The following is a 16,956-nucleotide window of genomic DNA, read 5'->3' on the forward strand; positions in this document are numbered from 1 at the left end:
TGAAGGAAGTAGTAAGGTGAGCAGTGTGGAGTGTGGGAACTGGAAACCGTTTGTAGCAGTTAGATTAATGTATCTGCAATGCTGTAATGCTATGGAAGGACTGGAAGCATGCCCACGACATAGGAAATGGTGAAAGAAGTAGTAAAGGCTAGCAGTGCGGAGTGTGTGGAATGTTTGTGGCAATTAGATTAACGTATCTAAAACACTAAATTTTATGGAAAGTGATCAAAACAGGTCCACGACGTAGGAAGTGGCTTAGGAAGTAGTAAAGTATGAGCATAGTGTGAGAACCGTCTGTGGCAGTTGGATTAATGTATCTTCAATCCTAAAATGCTATGAGAAGGGAAGGAAACAGGTCTAAGACGTAGGTAATGGTGAAGGAAGTAGTAAGGCTAGCAGTGCAGAGTGTGGGAACTGTCTTTAGCAAATACATTAACGTATCTGCAATCCTAAAAAGCTATGGGAAGAGAGGGAAACAGGTCCACGACGTAGGGGGTGGTGAAAGAAGTAGTAAAGGTGAGCAGTGTTGAGTGTGGGAATGGAATAATGTATCTGCAATGCTAAAATGCTATGGGAAGAGACTGTAGACAGTAGGTTAAAATGATTATGAAGCACGGAATCGATACTTTTTTTTTATACATTCGATCGTTCACAATCGAAATTTCCAACTGAGTTGACAATAGCTGAGTTTTACTCCATAGAGTTTTATTCCCTAAAGAGTAAAAATGCTACTGTAGACCCACAACGCATGCATTAAAACGACTGTTTTTACTGCAGTATGACAAAAGCAATATAATATGAACCCTTGATGACTCCGCTCAATTTTGTGGATGCCTTTGCGAACACCACCTAGTTACCAGTAGTAAGAAATAAAAACATTTTCCAAATTTGATCAAAATATGTCCATAAACAAGCAAACTACAACAGTTTACTTCATCTCCATAAGGATAACATGGAAATTTTAAATTTACATTTTTTTGGAATTTTCTCCGTAACCATTAGGCTCATAATAACGCTTCAATATACTAAATTATTTGTTTTTTGAAGCTCTACAAAATGGTTTGAAAAGAAATGGCAAAATTTTATGTTTTTTCGGTCAAAAAGGGAAAAAAACCTATTTTTACCCCTTAAAACCCCCGTTCCCATGGTCCAATCATGCTGGTTCACGAACTTCTTTGAATAAATGTAGGTTTACACGTTTATACTAAATTTAATCAAAATCGGATCATTTTTGCTCGAGTTATCGTGCTAACGGACACATCTATTCTATACATAATTATTCATATTTAAAAATCTTTGTACAACTAAATCTAGAGTTCTACTCGACCGATTTTATTAACTAATGCTTAATTAGTGTAGATTTGCAAATAACTATGAAAGTTTGTTTTTGTTATGATTTATGGTGAAAAAAAAAAAAAACATGTTTTCCATAAGAAATACATTAAAAACAGTGTTTTTCACACTTTTATTTGGGTGAGACTTTTGGCTGCCTTTTTAGAGTGTTTCCAAGAAGTGTATGGTATCAATTTGTAGGAAATTTTATTATCTTTCAGAATATCACCTTCCACTTTAGTCAATTCCCTCCCCCATTTAAAAGTTATTTGCAAAAAAGCTAAGCAACCTCCGAATTAATCAATTAATAGTAACGAGAAAATACTGAGTTAGGGATATTTTTGTAAAACTTTGTACAACTAAATCTAGACTTCTACTGGACCGATTTTGTTAATTAATGGGTCATTGGAAAGCCCAACTCATGTAGATTTGCAAATAATTATTAAAGTGTGATTTTATTGCATATTTGTGGTAAAAAAGTAAAAATAACAAAAATACATTAAAAACTGCTTTTTCAAGTTTCTGTTTTCAAATTTCTATTTGTAGCCAGCTTTTGGCTGCCTTTATTAAGTAACTTCAAGAAATGCATAGTATTTATTTGTAGTAAGTTTTATTCTCTTTCAGAATAGAACATCCACTTTGGTCGATATCCCCTTTAAAAGTTATTGGCAATAAGCTAAGTGATCTCCAAATTTATAGTGGTGACAAAATACTGAATTAGATATATTTTTGTTAAACTTTTTACAACTAAATCTAGACTTCTACCGGACCGACTTTGTTACTTAATGGGTCGTTGGAAAGCCTAATTCGTGTAGATTTGCAAATAATTATGAAAGTTTGATTTTATTACATATTTGAGGTAAAACAATAAAAATAAACAATAATACATTTAAAACACATTTTTCCAAGTTTAAATTTTCAAGTTTATATTTGTAGCCAACTTTAGGCTGCCTTAATTGAGTATTTTCCAGAAATACATAATAGTAATTTGTAAGAAATCTTATTCTCTATCACCTTCCACTTTGGTCGATATCCTCACCATTTCAAAGTTATTTGCAAAAACGTTAAGCAACCTCCAAATTTGTAATGGTGATAAAATACTAAACAAATGATTTTGTTGTTAAATTTTGTACAATTAAATCTACAGTTTTACTGAACAGATTTTATTAATTAATAGGTAATTGGAAAGCCTAATTCGTGTAGATTTGCAAATAATTATGAAAGTTTGATTTTTTTAAGATTTACTAGGTGAAACCCGTCAAAGTCTGACAGTTGCTGTTGAGGTTGCAAGCAAGACCGATTGACAAAAAATTGATGATAAATAACTCTTTTTTTTTAATTTGGGTTGTTCGTGATTTAGCAGTGTGCTTTATTTACGTCCGATCTTAATTATCAATAATTCAAATGGAAGCTGGTATTTCACTGAAGGTTCTTAGGTCAAAACAAATAGAATAACGTAATTAGAATTGTGTAAATATATCTAAAACTAAATTCCATATCCAAGATATAATTAAATTTATGTTTTCTGATTGAAATTATTATATATACAGTATATATAAAGATACAGTATATCTTTAACTTAACTGATTAAAACTATAAATATCTCAAGTGAAAGTCTTTTAAGTATTTTAAGATCAAGACTTATAAAATAACTTAAATAAAATTTGAGTTATGTATCATTGATTGCTGGCAAGTATTAAAACGATTATAATTATTGTTGATTCGTGATTCAGCTGTGTGCTTTAGGTATGATTATTAGGATCGGAATATTAATAATCAATTGCTCAAATGAAAGCTGGTATTTCACTAAAGGTGTTTAGACTAAAACATATAGGGTAATGTAATTAGAACTGCTGGAATAGGCTACATCTTTAATTGAAGTAAAAAAACAAAAGAAATCAAATTTATATTTTTTTGTTGAGTAATACATTAGGTGGATAAATTAATAATGATGCTTGATGACAAATATGAGCTTGCATAGCTTTATTTTAAGACCAAAATTATGTAAATCGGGCGGGTAGAAGAGCCAAACGACTTTAACCCGACTCGGAAAAGAAAAACCAATAATTTTTATAATCTAAACATACGAAAAATTTTAATATTTTGATAACATATTTAATTGATTTTTCTTTGATTAAATGTTGTTGTTAACAATTTGCATTTGTGTTTTTTTAAAGTGAGTTCCTTATGTTGAGTATGCGATTCAAATATTATGTGCTTAATCTGTACCATTAATATTAGTGAGTAAAGTGGTGTATGGATTTCACAACCGATAATTTACTAGAGACAGTTGTATTTAACGAAATCGACGGTTACATTCAAGGCTTACGCTAATTCATCTTACTGCAATAAATTAAGTGATATTATACATATTTTGAGCATTTAGCATTGTTTTTTGTTTAAAGAGTAATAAGTGTAAAAACAATAATGTTATTATTGCGTTAGTTACAAAAAATGGTTGATCATTCAACGAATAAAATATTTCCCACACCGTACGTCATCCGAGCTATTATTAGTAGGTTATCTGGTATCTCTTCCTTTGGAAGAACCTTTAAATAGTGTTAAAATCGTATTGGTGGATCTTTTGTAGTTAAATACTTCCGTGATTTCATCAGTGTAATGCAGATTAATCTATGATTTGATTTGAAAAAAATATCTGTTTGTTGGGAAGACACGTTCTAATTTCAAAGAGAGGTATATCCGTTACAGTGTAAGTTAGATTTTTCTTTCGTCACGTCTGGTCAGTTCGTATCGCACTTCTGTGCCAATGAACAACCCTCTGTCATAGTTTTGAGAAATTGGTTGTGGGGTTACTGTAAAAGCTGGAATTTCTTGACATGGGGGATGTCAGTTAGTTGTCTCAGCCTTATCAATAACATAAAGTTGTCAATATAATCTCTCTACGGAATGTTAGGTGTAGTGGAATACTTGAAGTTATGTTGGCTTTTATTCTTGAACTGTTAGGGGCCTCCTAGTTCATATGGTCTTGCGGCTTCATTAGCAACAAATAATGCAAATGACAGAGCAATGGGACATTTCCAAAAAGCAAAAATACTGTAAATTGGCTGTTATGTATATATTGACGTTTACATATTGTTAATCAACTTATCTTATAAAGGATTATGTGATCTAGCTTAAAAGGAATATGACCTTTCTGTCATGACAGTAGCTGCTTAAATAGTATTTTCTCTTTGTACAGTGCAGTCTGGCTAATCCGAACTAATTGGGACAGAACCTCGTTCGGATTAGCCGAAATAATGTAAATAATCAAGAAGGAAGCAATTTTATGCGGTTGTAGTGTCGTAATATGAACGAGCCATACACAAAAACCAATATTAATAGTCCATTTACTACAACAAAATTAAAAAACAAAAGTTAAATAAGCGCATTAGTCAATCAAACTTAGCGTAGAGCGATATGAACGGGTGGGCAGACGTGTATGATGTGACGATAATGCGCGCGGACTGTACGTCTGCTCTGACTGTCGTCAGACTCTGACTGACGATGACATCAGAGCAGCTAGCAGCAGTGACGCAAGATCATGTTCAGGGCGACGAGGGGGAAGGTAGTGATGACAGCCAGGGAGCGGGGGAGGAGAGGAGAAAGTGACACACATTGAGGCAGCTGCAGCGCTTGACCTTGCCCTTCGCTACTTAGAACAACAGTCAAACAGTCTACTGCCACGCCTGCAGATGTGATGTTCATGAGAAAATGGCGGATCTACGCGGCAAAAAAACAGACTTACTAAACTGCAGCAAATGACAATGCGGGATTAAATGTCCAATAACAAGTAGGCCTAACCAAAGTTAATTTTTCAGTAAGGTATGTGCAATATTTCTTACAAAATAATTCTTTGTTTTATTTGTTGTTTTTTATTACGATTTGTAAATTTAAACTTTACATAATAAACAAACCATTGCATTCCTTAATTGATTACTCTGTTTATACTTCATTTCAAGATATTTTACCTTTCCCATTGCATTTTATATAGTGCAAATTTATTAAAAATAATATCGGGAACGTGTTCGGATTAAGCGGACGTTCGGACTAACCGTGTTCGGATTAGCGGGACTCAAGTGTACCATATTTTACAGCCAAAATGTCGTTTTATTTTCAATAATGTTACCAAATAACCAGTGCGCCAAAGTCCGTAATATGGGCAGGTGCAAATAATCTGTCAAGATGGGTACCATTTTTTCTTTTAAAGACACTTAACGGCAAGGACTTGACTTGGGGATGAAGCTTATTAAATAATTTAATACCTAAAACAAAATGACTGTTTGCAGTTTTCTGTAGCCTACAGTGAGGTACATCAACTAGACCCCTATTCCTTGTGTTATAACCATGAATGTCTTGGCGCAAATCAAACTCTTTTTCCTTTTTCTTAACATTAATCAGACAATGCAGGATAAAAACATTAATGACAGTTAATATACCAGTGCCCACAAATAACGGTTTACAATGTGATCTTCGGCGAGATCTAGTTATGATTCTCACAGCCTTCTTTTGAATTAACAATACATTATTTACATGGGTACTATTTCCCCATAACAAAACACCATAACTTAAAATTGAGTGAAAAAAAGCATAATACACAGACTTTAAATAATTCTGAGGCAGACTAGAGCTAAGACATTTAAGAAGATAAATAAACCTAGACAACTTACCACTAATGAAATCAATGTGTTGAGACCAGGTCAAACAGGAATTTAAGGATTTTAGGAAGAAGATAAAACTGAGAAGTGCTGGGGCTGGGGTTGACGAGAAGATTGAGGTTTCATTTAACATTTTTTGTTGGGTACCTTCCAGTAAGAATCAATTGGTCAAATCGGTGTTGAACTTATCTAGTGGATTGTCGCTGAGTGACGAGAAAGTTAAAGCACACTTTAAGAGCTAGAATTGACTAATTTTCATTTAAGAGAAAAGTTGAACTTTCATGATCCTCCTGCAACGACAACAGTGGTGATGAATAAATCAAACTATGTCAGTGAAGTCTACAAACAACTATCTGATCCAAGTACCTACAACCCACTAACTCTACCAAACTAACAACATCCTACGCACTAGCATGAATTGACACAGGCAAGTGATGAAAAATCTATTATTCAAAGACATAGTTGGCCATTCTGCCACCCATAACAACACAGATTTCAACAGCTGCTTCATTACTGAAGTAAAATCCCTTCCCCTAACAGGGTGTCCACCAGGCCAACCAGAAAAAATTCATGAGTAAAAGAAGAAAATTCCAGGTAGTTCGGATCGTACTTGTCATACTAAACTTTCCAACACGTTTTGCGCATAAAGTTATCATCTTCCACGATCGTAGCTTAATTCAAATAATTTCCCGGGTCATCATCTTCAAGCAATGTTTTTTGGACATCATCATCGTTTCCCGCGGTCACGGAAACATCATCCTCGTCAAGCGCGATCTCGGCAAAATTACAAACAAATCCTACGGCTGTTTGGGCATCATTATCGTCTCACGCGGTCATGGCAACGTCATCGTCCCCATGCGTAATCGTGGCAAAATCACTAACAAATCCCACGGCCGTTTGGACATCATCATCTAGGCGGTCACGGAAACGTCATCGTCGTCACTGAAACGTCATCGTCCGCATGCGCGGTCATGGCAAAATTACTAATAAATCCCATGTCTATTTGGAATTTGGACATCATCATTGTCTCAACCTGTCACGGAAACGTCATTGTCATATCCCACGGTCACGGAAACGTCATCGTCCGCATGCACGAGCGCAGAAAAATCACTAACACCACTATCATCATCTTCTCACGTGGTCATGGAAACGTCATCGTCATCTCCCACAGTCACGGAAATGTCATCATCTCCCGCGGTCACGGAAAAGTCATAAAAAAAAATGGAAAAGTTGTTACCCGCGGTCATGAAAACGACATCATCGTTTCCCGCAGTCCCGGAAACGTCATCGTCGTCGTGCGCGATAGTGGCAAAATCACTAACAAATCCCACGGCCGTTTGGACATCATCATCGTCTCTCGCAGACGGAAACCTCATCTTTAAGCGGTCGCGGCCAATTAGAAATAACCCGTAAAAAACAAAATTCAAGCAAAATTTCCGGTTTTCCTGATTTTCTAGGTCGGTGGGACACCCTGCCTAATTTGCAACTCCTCAGAATTGAGAACATAGGAGAACTTTCCCACAAGTGAATAACTAAATCCCAAAATCCACACAACCTAAACCTCAGATAATAATCCTACACCAAAACAGCAGGTTCACTTACTGCAGCTCTGTGATCAATGACATGACTGTAAACCTCGCTGATGCTCTCCAACGCGCTCAGAACTACTGCCTAAGATTCATTTATGATCTAAGACGCAGTGAGCGCATCACCCCTTTCTACATTCATTCTAAGTTATTAAAGCTATGTGACCTGAGATCAATCAAAATTCTTTCGCTAACCTATTCAACATTATTTTCCAAAATATTTTGTAGATGATTTTAGGTTTGTAGCTGAAGAAAGTGTCAGATACTCACGCCATGCACCATTAACTTTGCGTATGCCTCGTCATAGGACCACAGTTTAGGACAGAGCGTTTGTTGTAACTGCTTGCCGTCTTTGGAACGATCTCCCTTTAGCTAATAAATCCCTCAATAGTCGTTCCCGGTTTGTGATAGCACTAAAAATTTCTACTTTGAACGTATGGCCATGGTAGGTTTGTCGTAGAGGCCTGTGCGCATGGCGGTGAGTGTGTATGTGTATGAGTGTGTGTGTGTGTGTGTGTATTTTTAAAATTTACTGATTTTTTATTAAAGTTTCTGTATCTATGATTTCTGTTTTGTTTTATTGTATAAGCTGATTATGTTAAAATATTTATATTATGTTTTAAAATACACTACAGGTTAAGTGTAAGAAAGGGCCATGTGGCCCTATCTTTGCCTGTGTAAATAAATGATTTTTCATTTCATTTCATTTCAGGTTCTTGTGAATATATAATTTGCATGGTATAATTCAGTAATGATTTAGTGATGGTGACCAAAACCCATAGATTAGACGGCATATTCTTCTTCTTCCTTCCACAATCTACAAGAAAGGAACAAAAAATACTCTACTATGGAAGAAGGAGCTAGTGGTAAAAAAATGTATGTGTTATGGATTCATTTGAGCATGTTTATCTATTTTTGTCAGTAAAATAAGCTTGTTGTTAAACCTATTCACTGCAAAATCCTTAAATTCTAACCAAAAATAAAATAAGGAAAATTGAATTAGTTTTTATATTGCCATAATTTATAAGAGTGTTACGCTTGAATTGAAAACTTACCTGCAACCTCTTTTTCCACTAACGCTCGTTCCAGAAGCTCAAGTGTCACACCACTTGGAAAGTAGTCTTTGACATTTACAGTATCTTTAAAGGTGTTGAGAAACTCCAGAATCATGATGAAATCTCCAAACAATTCGTTCGGAAACCTTAGGGCGACGGGCAACGGTTCAGGAAGATCCTAAAGGATATTAATACATAAACAGCTTTCAGAATAGTAAATAAGATCCGTTTTATATGCCATATTGATATTACATAGTAGGTTAAGGATGATCATTAAATAGACTAGACTGAATGAAACAAGCAAATCCATCAGTAGACTAACTGCTGTGAGTAGGAACACATTACTCAGGGCTAGCTAGGTATACTGATTGGCATCCATCTGATCTCACAACAAAGGGTGACTCCAGATCAGAGTTTCAAGTTGTATACTTAACCGGTTAATTTTAATTAACTAGTTATGGCTATGATAATGATAAATGTAGGCTATGATAAGGCATTTTATTATGTAACTAGTGGCTTGTAGGGACACAAGTCCCTAAAAAGCTCAAATGGAAAAGAAATTATTGTACTATTTAAACAAATTTAGAATCAAATTATCTATGTGTCAGGATAGATATCCCAGTACAATATATATTTTGTGTAAAAAAAAAACAAAAAAAAAACTGTTTGTTGTTTGTTTTTGTTGATATTATTTTCAATAAAGAATTTGAATGATTCCAGAGGTTAACTGCTAAAGGCAGCAAACATGTTTATGAATAAATATTGGTTTATTAAGGTAGCTTTGGTTTTTTGGTTAATGCTGATAAAAAGGCTTCCCCAATTGAAATACAGTATTGAAAATTGTCAAAAAGTGGTGTGTTGAGATAAACTTAGTTCTTGGTCAAAACCGCTAAATTAGCATCCCTACCCTACCCAGTTACTATTTCTAAGTCTATGCTCCTTTTGTAAAGGTTTAACAAAATTAGTCTTAAGTAAAGGCATCCCATTGACAGAGATTAACCATAAATTTGTTTCTGATCAACATTAAAATACCCCCGCCGCAGCAAACCTGACGCCTAAGCGAATTTCCATTTGGCTGAATTGATTTTCAATTGATCTATTTCAATAACATTAGGTTTAACGAGTACCTAGGTTTGCTGCTACAAGGAAACTAATAAAGTGTGTGTTTTAAGTAAAATAATTATTGCTTAGTATTAAATGAATATATTTGCCAAGTTTGATCAAAAGATATCCATAAACAAGCAAACTACAACATTTTACAATATTCTCCATAAGAATAACATGGGAATTTTAAATTTACCATTTTTTTAGTTTTCTCCGTAACCAATAACCGTACAAAAACACTTTGATATACTGAATTGTTTGTTTTTTAAGCTCTTTAAGAAGGTTTAGAGAAAAATTGGGAAATTTTGTGTTTTGAGGGTCAAAAGTGAGAAAAACCAATTTTTACCCCATAAAACCCTGTTCCCACGGTCCGATCATGCTGGATCGCGAAATCATTCAAGTTTATCCCGCCTTACACCTTCAAACCAAATTTCATCAAAATCGGATAAAAATTACTCAAGTTATCGTGTTCACGGACACACACACACACACACATATATATATATATATATATATATATATATATATATATATATATATATATATATATTATTTTCTTGCATTTTTAGGGCTACTAATATAATAAAATCAAAACATATATAACAAAGTACCCTTTTAGTAATTATTTTATTTTTCATGACGACATGTTTCGGAACTAAGTCCATTGTCAAGTCATTTTTACCATAACCTCATTCTTTAAACTAACAAAATTAAAAATATAATCATATGTAAAAATAATAAAATATGTTAACTAAATCTTAATACATTTTGGTATTAATTTTTTTTTTCATTATACTATATGAATGTTTTTCTTTCTTTCCTTAGTTTTTTAATTTTATCGTAGATAGGTTGGTTTAATTTTGGAATCATTGTGTTAAGTATGTTGTTGGGGTCCTTTTTGTTGTGTATATAAATATTTAGCTCTTCTTTTACATTAAGTTTCTCACGTTTTTTCATATTCTAAAATTGTTAGATTTTCTTTCATGTTTTCTTTTCATTCATATAGTATAATGAAAAAAAAAATTAATACCAAAATGTATTAAGATTTAGTTAACATATTTTATTATTTTTACATATGATTATATTTTAATTTTGTTAGTTTAAAGAATGAGGTTATGGTAAAAATGACTTGACAATGGACTTAGTTCCGAAACATGTCGTCATGAAAAATAAAATAATTACTAAAAGGGTACTTTGTTATATATGTTTTGATTTTATATATATATATATACATAAATAAAAATTTGAACGAGTGGTGTTTTTGGCCTCTGGGGACATCAAAATGAAAAAGTAAATCGGTCCCGGGCCTAAGTCTTACCATGAGACCTACGGTAATAGCTACTTCCCTATAGGGAAATTCGCTAAAAAACCACTATTAGCCTAGTAATTATCAAGTATCTATATAATAATTTGAAACTGTTTTTCTTTGTCACAGCTATTTTGAGAGAACGGCTGGGCGTAGAAACTCGGTAGAGGTGTCTAAAGAAAGGTCTTGGTCTGTAGATGAGCCATCAAAAGAGGAAAGAGGTAAATTCCCTTGGGGCTCTGCCCCAGAAGCCTTTAAGGTTGCCTCTTCAGATGTGTTTACATTACGACCATATGCATAATTCTACACTACCTTTTAATTCAACAGCTGTTAATATTTAAATTGTGATTTATTGAAGTTGTCAAAATGAAGTACAGTATTTGCAATGGGTTTTTCTGATTGATAAATTGGATTTTCTTCTGCATCGTGTCATGTTTTGCAATATAATGTTCTATTCCCAAATCAGTGAAAAATCCTAATATCACAGTAATTCTTAAAATTATTTCTTTTGGAGTTAACTTATATCTATTGTATGGGTTGGTTTCTGCCTTTTTTACCACTTCTTGGAGATTGTACGTAGGTGATATTCGTTGGCATATTGCATCTGTAGACGAAACTTGGGTTGGTGTAATTATTACAATCGAAAAGAGCGAGAAATCCTGGACAGTTTGATATGGGCTAAAAATAAAACTGAATTAACACTGTTATACATTTCTTGAGCAATCATTGAAATAATCGATTTGCAAACAATGGAATCATAGAAAAAGTCATAGAACACAACCAAGTAGAAGAAATAGAAATAATTTTTTTTCATTTATAATCGTTGTCATAGACAACCTAATGCGGCTATGAGAGGGAAAAATTTGTAGAAAACACAAAAAAAAACAAGATAAGATTTTTGAAAAAAGATAAGATACTGTATTTACAAAAGATTTTGATTATATCCAACTGTTGTGTAGATCGTGAGTATTTCCATAAGCTTTGAGTCGCCTGTAATGCTTCGAAATTGCTCGAATTCGAGCAACAGGTACACTAGTATGTTAATTATTATGTAAGTATATGTTGTGGTAATCCTCCTAAAGGTGCGATTGATTTACATATTCTACCAAAAAAGGACCTAATCAACGTCTAATTACTAACTATTTTGCGACTGGTTAGGGTTCTATTACCCAGTTATCGAAACTAATCACGACATAAATATTTTTGGTTAGTTTTAAGAAACGGAAATTACCTCTATGTTCGACTGTTAAATGTAGGTGCTCCCTTTACTACCGTGCATGCTAGGCTATATTTGTTTAACCTTTTTTGCTTGGAGCAACAAAGTACTTAAGTACTTAATGAACAAATACCTGTACGAACCTACTTCATCTTTATTCCCAAATTGTTTTCTAAGAGTAACCGTTTAGTTATTCCACTTCATACAAAATATTGATTAAACACTACAATAAATCTCAAATATAAATGTTAGTAAATTTACAAAAAAGTGTGGAATCTATATATATAATACGTGAAGCCGTCTTTTGTTAACATAATTCCTCCCTTATTTGTAGACCAATTTTAACGTTTAAGGTGTCAACAGATTTTTCTTAACGGACCTTATGTTTTTATTGTAAACTTTTGTATTGCTCGCTCTACTTCAATTGAGAAAAAACGCAAATGGATTGTTTACTTCTAGGTTATGTTGCCAGTTGCTCTGACAAACTTATACAAAGTTTTTTGACTGAATTCACCAACACAATCCAGACATTTCAAGTCAAAAGTAAGAAGATTCAAAAACTCATTTACTATTGAATGTTTTAGTGGCAATATTAGACCTAGCATAAGTGAAGGAATTAGTGTTTATGTATTCAACGATCGAGTAGTTAAGGTAAAGTTTATTTTTATGATTCAAGAGAGTAAAATAATATACGATGTTCAAAAAGAGAAAATGAAAATTGCTATCCAAATCTTATAGCTACAAGAGTTATCCAACCTATTTCGACAAATGAATCCATACTTTCAAACTTTGGGACAGGTATTAAGAGAAACTCCACTGAACAACGTGAGAATGTTCTCATGCGGGGCATATACTGTGACTGACAGACAACACGTTAAAATACGTTAACCAACTTTCAATGGTGTTGCTGTTTTAGCCTATTCAAAGCAGATTATGGCTGTCCAGTTGGTAGCCCAGAGTTTTTGGGTAAAAAATAGGGGTCTACGGTGCACTGAAAAAGTCGGTTCGGTACGGTACAGGACTAAGTACCGACGTCGGTTCGGGACAACATTTTTTTCGGTACAAATTCGGTTCGGTACAGATTACAATAATACATTAGATTTAATTAACTATCACAGTCAACGGTAGTTTTACTCAAGTCAAACAGTAAACGCAAATTAATGAGGCAAGCAAGATTGTGCAATAGATTATTCGTCACCTAACAATGTGAGCAGACGGCGCGACGTAATGTCCTGAGCAGTTGTAATGGGTTATTAATTGCATTTTGAATATAAATAAATTCGTACTATTATTATGTATGTTGTTTCATTATATCCCCTTGTCCCTTTATTGTGTTTTCATATGAATTACAGCATCTTCAGGACAAGAAAGAAAAGATAAAATACATACAATGAGAATGACACGGATTAACAGTTGGTGAGCTACAACAGGCGACTAACACAATAGTCAAGCTGTCGAGTGTCGACAGTCAGCTGCGAGCGCGAGAGCATCTGTATGTAGAAAGGCCGCGTATGCGCACTAATAGGAAAGTGAGTTGGTAGGTACGCAGCTGCGAGCGCGGGAGCATCTGTATGTAGAAAGGCCGCGCATGCGCACTAATATGAAAATCAGCTGGTATATACGCCATCTACTGTTTGTAGAAATGCCGAGTAAACGAAGCGAATACCAAGTCAACACTCAGGCTCAATATCAAGTATGAATATCAAGGATTCAGGATGAATATCAAGTATGAATATCAAGGATTCAGGATGAATATCAAGTATGCTCAGGGCAATATAGCAAAGCGCACTTGGGACGTTTTTCCCGTAAGAATAAGATGGGGATCATTTTTAGCCACTTTTTCAAAAACCCTTATCTTTCCCTGAACATTTCACATTCACATATATTTTCTAACCATATAAATAATGTTAAATCTTTTTTTACTTTTTGATTTTTTTATGTTGTTATATTGTTTACAATCAAAAGTTGACACCCACGTAGTGTACCAGAATTTCAACCGTTTTGCCGTATCTCAAGCCGTTTTTGAGATATAAGCATTTTTTAACAGTTTTATGGATTTTGAGGTGTGAAAAAATTTCAAAAAGTCTGGACTTTGAAAATGTTCGAGGTTCATTGTTGAGATGTTCCAAAATTATCCTCATTGTTTACTTTTGAATTTGTATATAAGTTTGTAACGAGTTATTTTTCCTAGGGGGGTAAATATTTGCTATTTGGGCCGCGCGTCTGTTGAGGTAAGCAAGTGGCGGCAGCGAACCTGGCTAGCGCCCTTTGACCCGGCTTATCAGTTCGGATAAGCTTGGGTATCCTGGGACTACTGGATAGCCGAGAAGGACATTGGAGTCGTGGATCCCGAAGAGTGAGCAGTTAGCGTGTGTCTAGTGAGACGTCAAGTGATTTGGGTGACATCGGAGTGTGGTGATACCGGTGAACAGTGTTGGTGTTAAGTTGGGTGTTAAGACCCACTGCTGGTGAGTGGACGACGTTCTTTTGATTTTGGTTATAAGCTGATATTATTAGTTTGAATATATTAATCACAGAGGATACGCGTCCCGTAACCAGACGTGGATTAGGCGTCCGGTAGTGACGTCACCGGGTTGTGGGGTCCCGGAACGCCATTACCACAACGATACGAATTTCGGTCAGCGTTGTTCGTGGTGTAGTGGATAGAGTGCTCGGCTGATATCCTAGAGGTCCCTGGTTCGAAATCCATCGGTTTCTTTAACTTTTTGTCACAGATTTTGCTTTGAATGTAATTTCTTCTTAACTGTACATCTTTAGTTAGAATTTTTGGCATTTATAATCTTATGTTATGAAGATAATTGAACCTTCATTTGATTTTTTAATTATCAGCAAGTTTGGTTGGTTAGGTTAGGTTATGACAGTAACTGCCGGACGCCTAATCCACGTCCGGTTACCGGACACGTATCCTCTGCGTATATTAATATCTGATTTTATTGCGAGAGATAGAGTTGTAACCGTGCTGGTCAAAGCCTGACGGTAGTTAGGATTTATATTAGTCAGGAATAATATTGAAGTGTATTCCTGACGGTTCTGGGCAGGTGCTAGAGCGCAAATAATATAATTTATTGACTGTAGTAGTTATTATTTTGCGTTGTACCAAGAGTTAGTTATATTACTAATAACTCTGAGGCCCGACAAACCTAGGCTGCACGATTTAGCGTGCGTAGTTGGAAGCACGTGGCCAGTAGGCTAGTAGCTAATATTATTAGCCTATTAACAGAAGCCCAGCTAAGTAACATAAAGTTGGTAGTAGCAGTAGCAGTAGTAGGGTTGTTATTGTTTATTCATTTGATTATTTTAATTTAACCTGAACAGCTTGTTTGGTAATCCAACACGTTATCTTGGTAGCTTGGATAGCGGAGTACCGGCTATCAGATAAGATAATATATTTATCTAGTGTTTGGAACGTATTTAATATTTATTTATCTGCTACTAAGTAGCTCAATATTTTAATAGTGCAATTGCCATTTAGTTTTGCTTGTTTGGCTTGGTATTTATTGAGACCAGCTACTAGTGGTGTAGTCACTCTACCTATAGTGCACTTGTATTGTTATCTGGTATTATTATTGAGTGAACTGTTTGATTCTTAGCTTGGGCATTAGAGTTGTACATTGGATTATAGTGGCCTAGTAGACCCCGCCTGGTGATAACTCGCGTTGTGGTTTTTATTGGCAAGTCGTCGTGTAACTCACCGTGTTTTAGGCACTCTGGGCTTAACTATTGGATAGTTAGGACGAAGCCCGAGTTGCGTAGTCAGCAACGACCCCCTAGGAGTGTGGAGAATCGGCGTAGGCCTGGTAGTGATTATTGCACGTTTGTTTTGGTGACTTGTTTTTGACTTGTTCACAGTGCCCGTGTATGAGCCAGTCCTATACCGGTTAGACCCGGCTTTTGGCCTAGTGGTTTCCCTGACCTTATCGCAGACCCTGGAACAATACCCAGCCATTGTAGGCTGAGCTATCCCCGGCAAACGGTTGCGACTGCTGCACTTTTAATATTATTTTTCCAGTGCAGAAAACATCGTCGCAAGATGGCAAGATGGCCAGTCCTATACCGGTTAGAGCGTCGCAAGATGGCGCCTGCGAACAGGGAATGAGGTTGGCAGTGGCGCTGAGTTGCTGACGTATTAACGGCGCCCGAACAAAATAATTTTATTTGTGCAGATTTGCTGCGGACTTGTGCAGATTGGCTGCGGACCTGAGCTGTTGAGCAGAATTTTAGGCAGACCTGCTGTGATTTTATAGTCGGTTGGGTAGGCCTAACCTGTTTTCTGTTACAGCGTGGTGTGTTGTGAACCCTAATTTATTTAGTGGTTGTATACATAGATATTAGTTAGTAATATTATTTTGCTAATTAATTGAGCTTTAGTGTTGAATATTATTTGAGTGAGAACCCTTATTGTGTATTTGTGGTTTGACTTTCAACCCTATTATTGGTTTGATTTAATAGAACGGTGTTAAATAGATTTTAATCGGTTTCGCTCTTATTTTTGCGGATTAGTCGTGGTATTTGAGTTTTAAATATGGTTGTCACTACGAGTACGACGTCTGTGCTGGGCGGTACGCCTATTACGTCTGCTATTGTTACAACTAGTTCTGGGGTTAGCTCCGAACTGTCGGTAATGACGACGTCGTCATTGTGGCGTACGTCTTTGCCTATTTGGCTGACTATTTCATCGGTC

At 35.2% G+C, this 16,956-nt stretch overlaps 1 protein-coding gene across 1 annotated transcript in view; it reads right to left on the reverse strand.

Moving 5' to 3' along the window:
- LOC128983124 (bromodomain adjacent to zinc finger domain protein 1A) overlaps window positions 1-16,956 on the reverse strand; it is a 218,572-nt gene that overhangs the window by 153,578 nt on the left and 48,038 nt on the right. The window contains exon 8 of the mRNA XM_054402292.1: window positions 8,629-8,806. Within this exon, the coding sequence (XP_054258267.1) occupies window positions 8,629-8,806 (178 nt within the window). The remainder of the gene's footprint in view (window positions 1-8,628; window positions 8,807-16,956) is intronic.

This window comes from Macrosteles quadrilineatus, unplaced genomic scaffold (genome assembly GCF_028750875.1).
Source record: "Macrosteles quadrilineatus isolate MER2022 unplaced genomic scaffold, UCM_ALF_1.0 Scaffold_1__1_contigs__length_201487025, whole genome shotgun sequence".
Classification (NCBI taxonomy): domain Eukaryota; kingdom Metazoa; phylum Arthropoda; class Insecta; order Hemiptera; family Cicadellidae; genus Macrosteles; species Macrosteles quadrilineatus.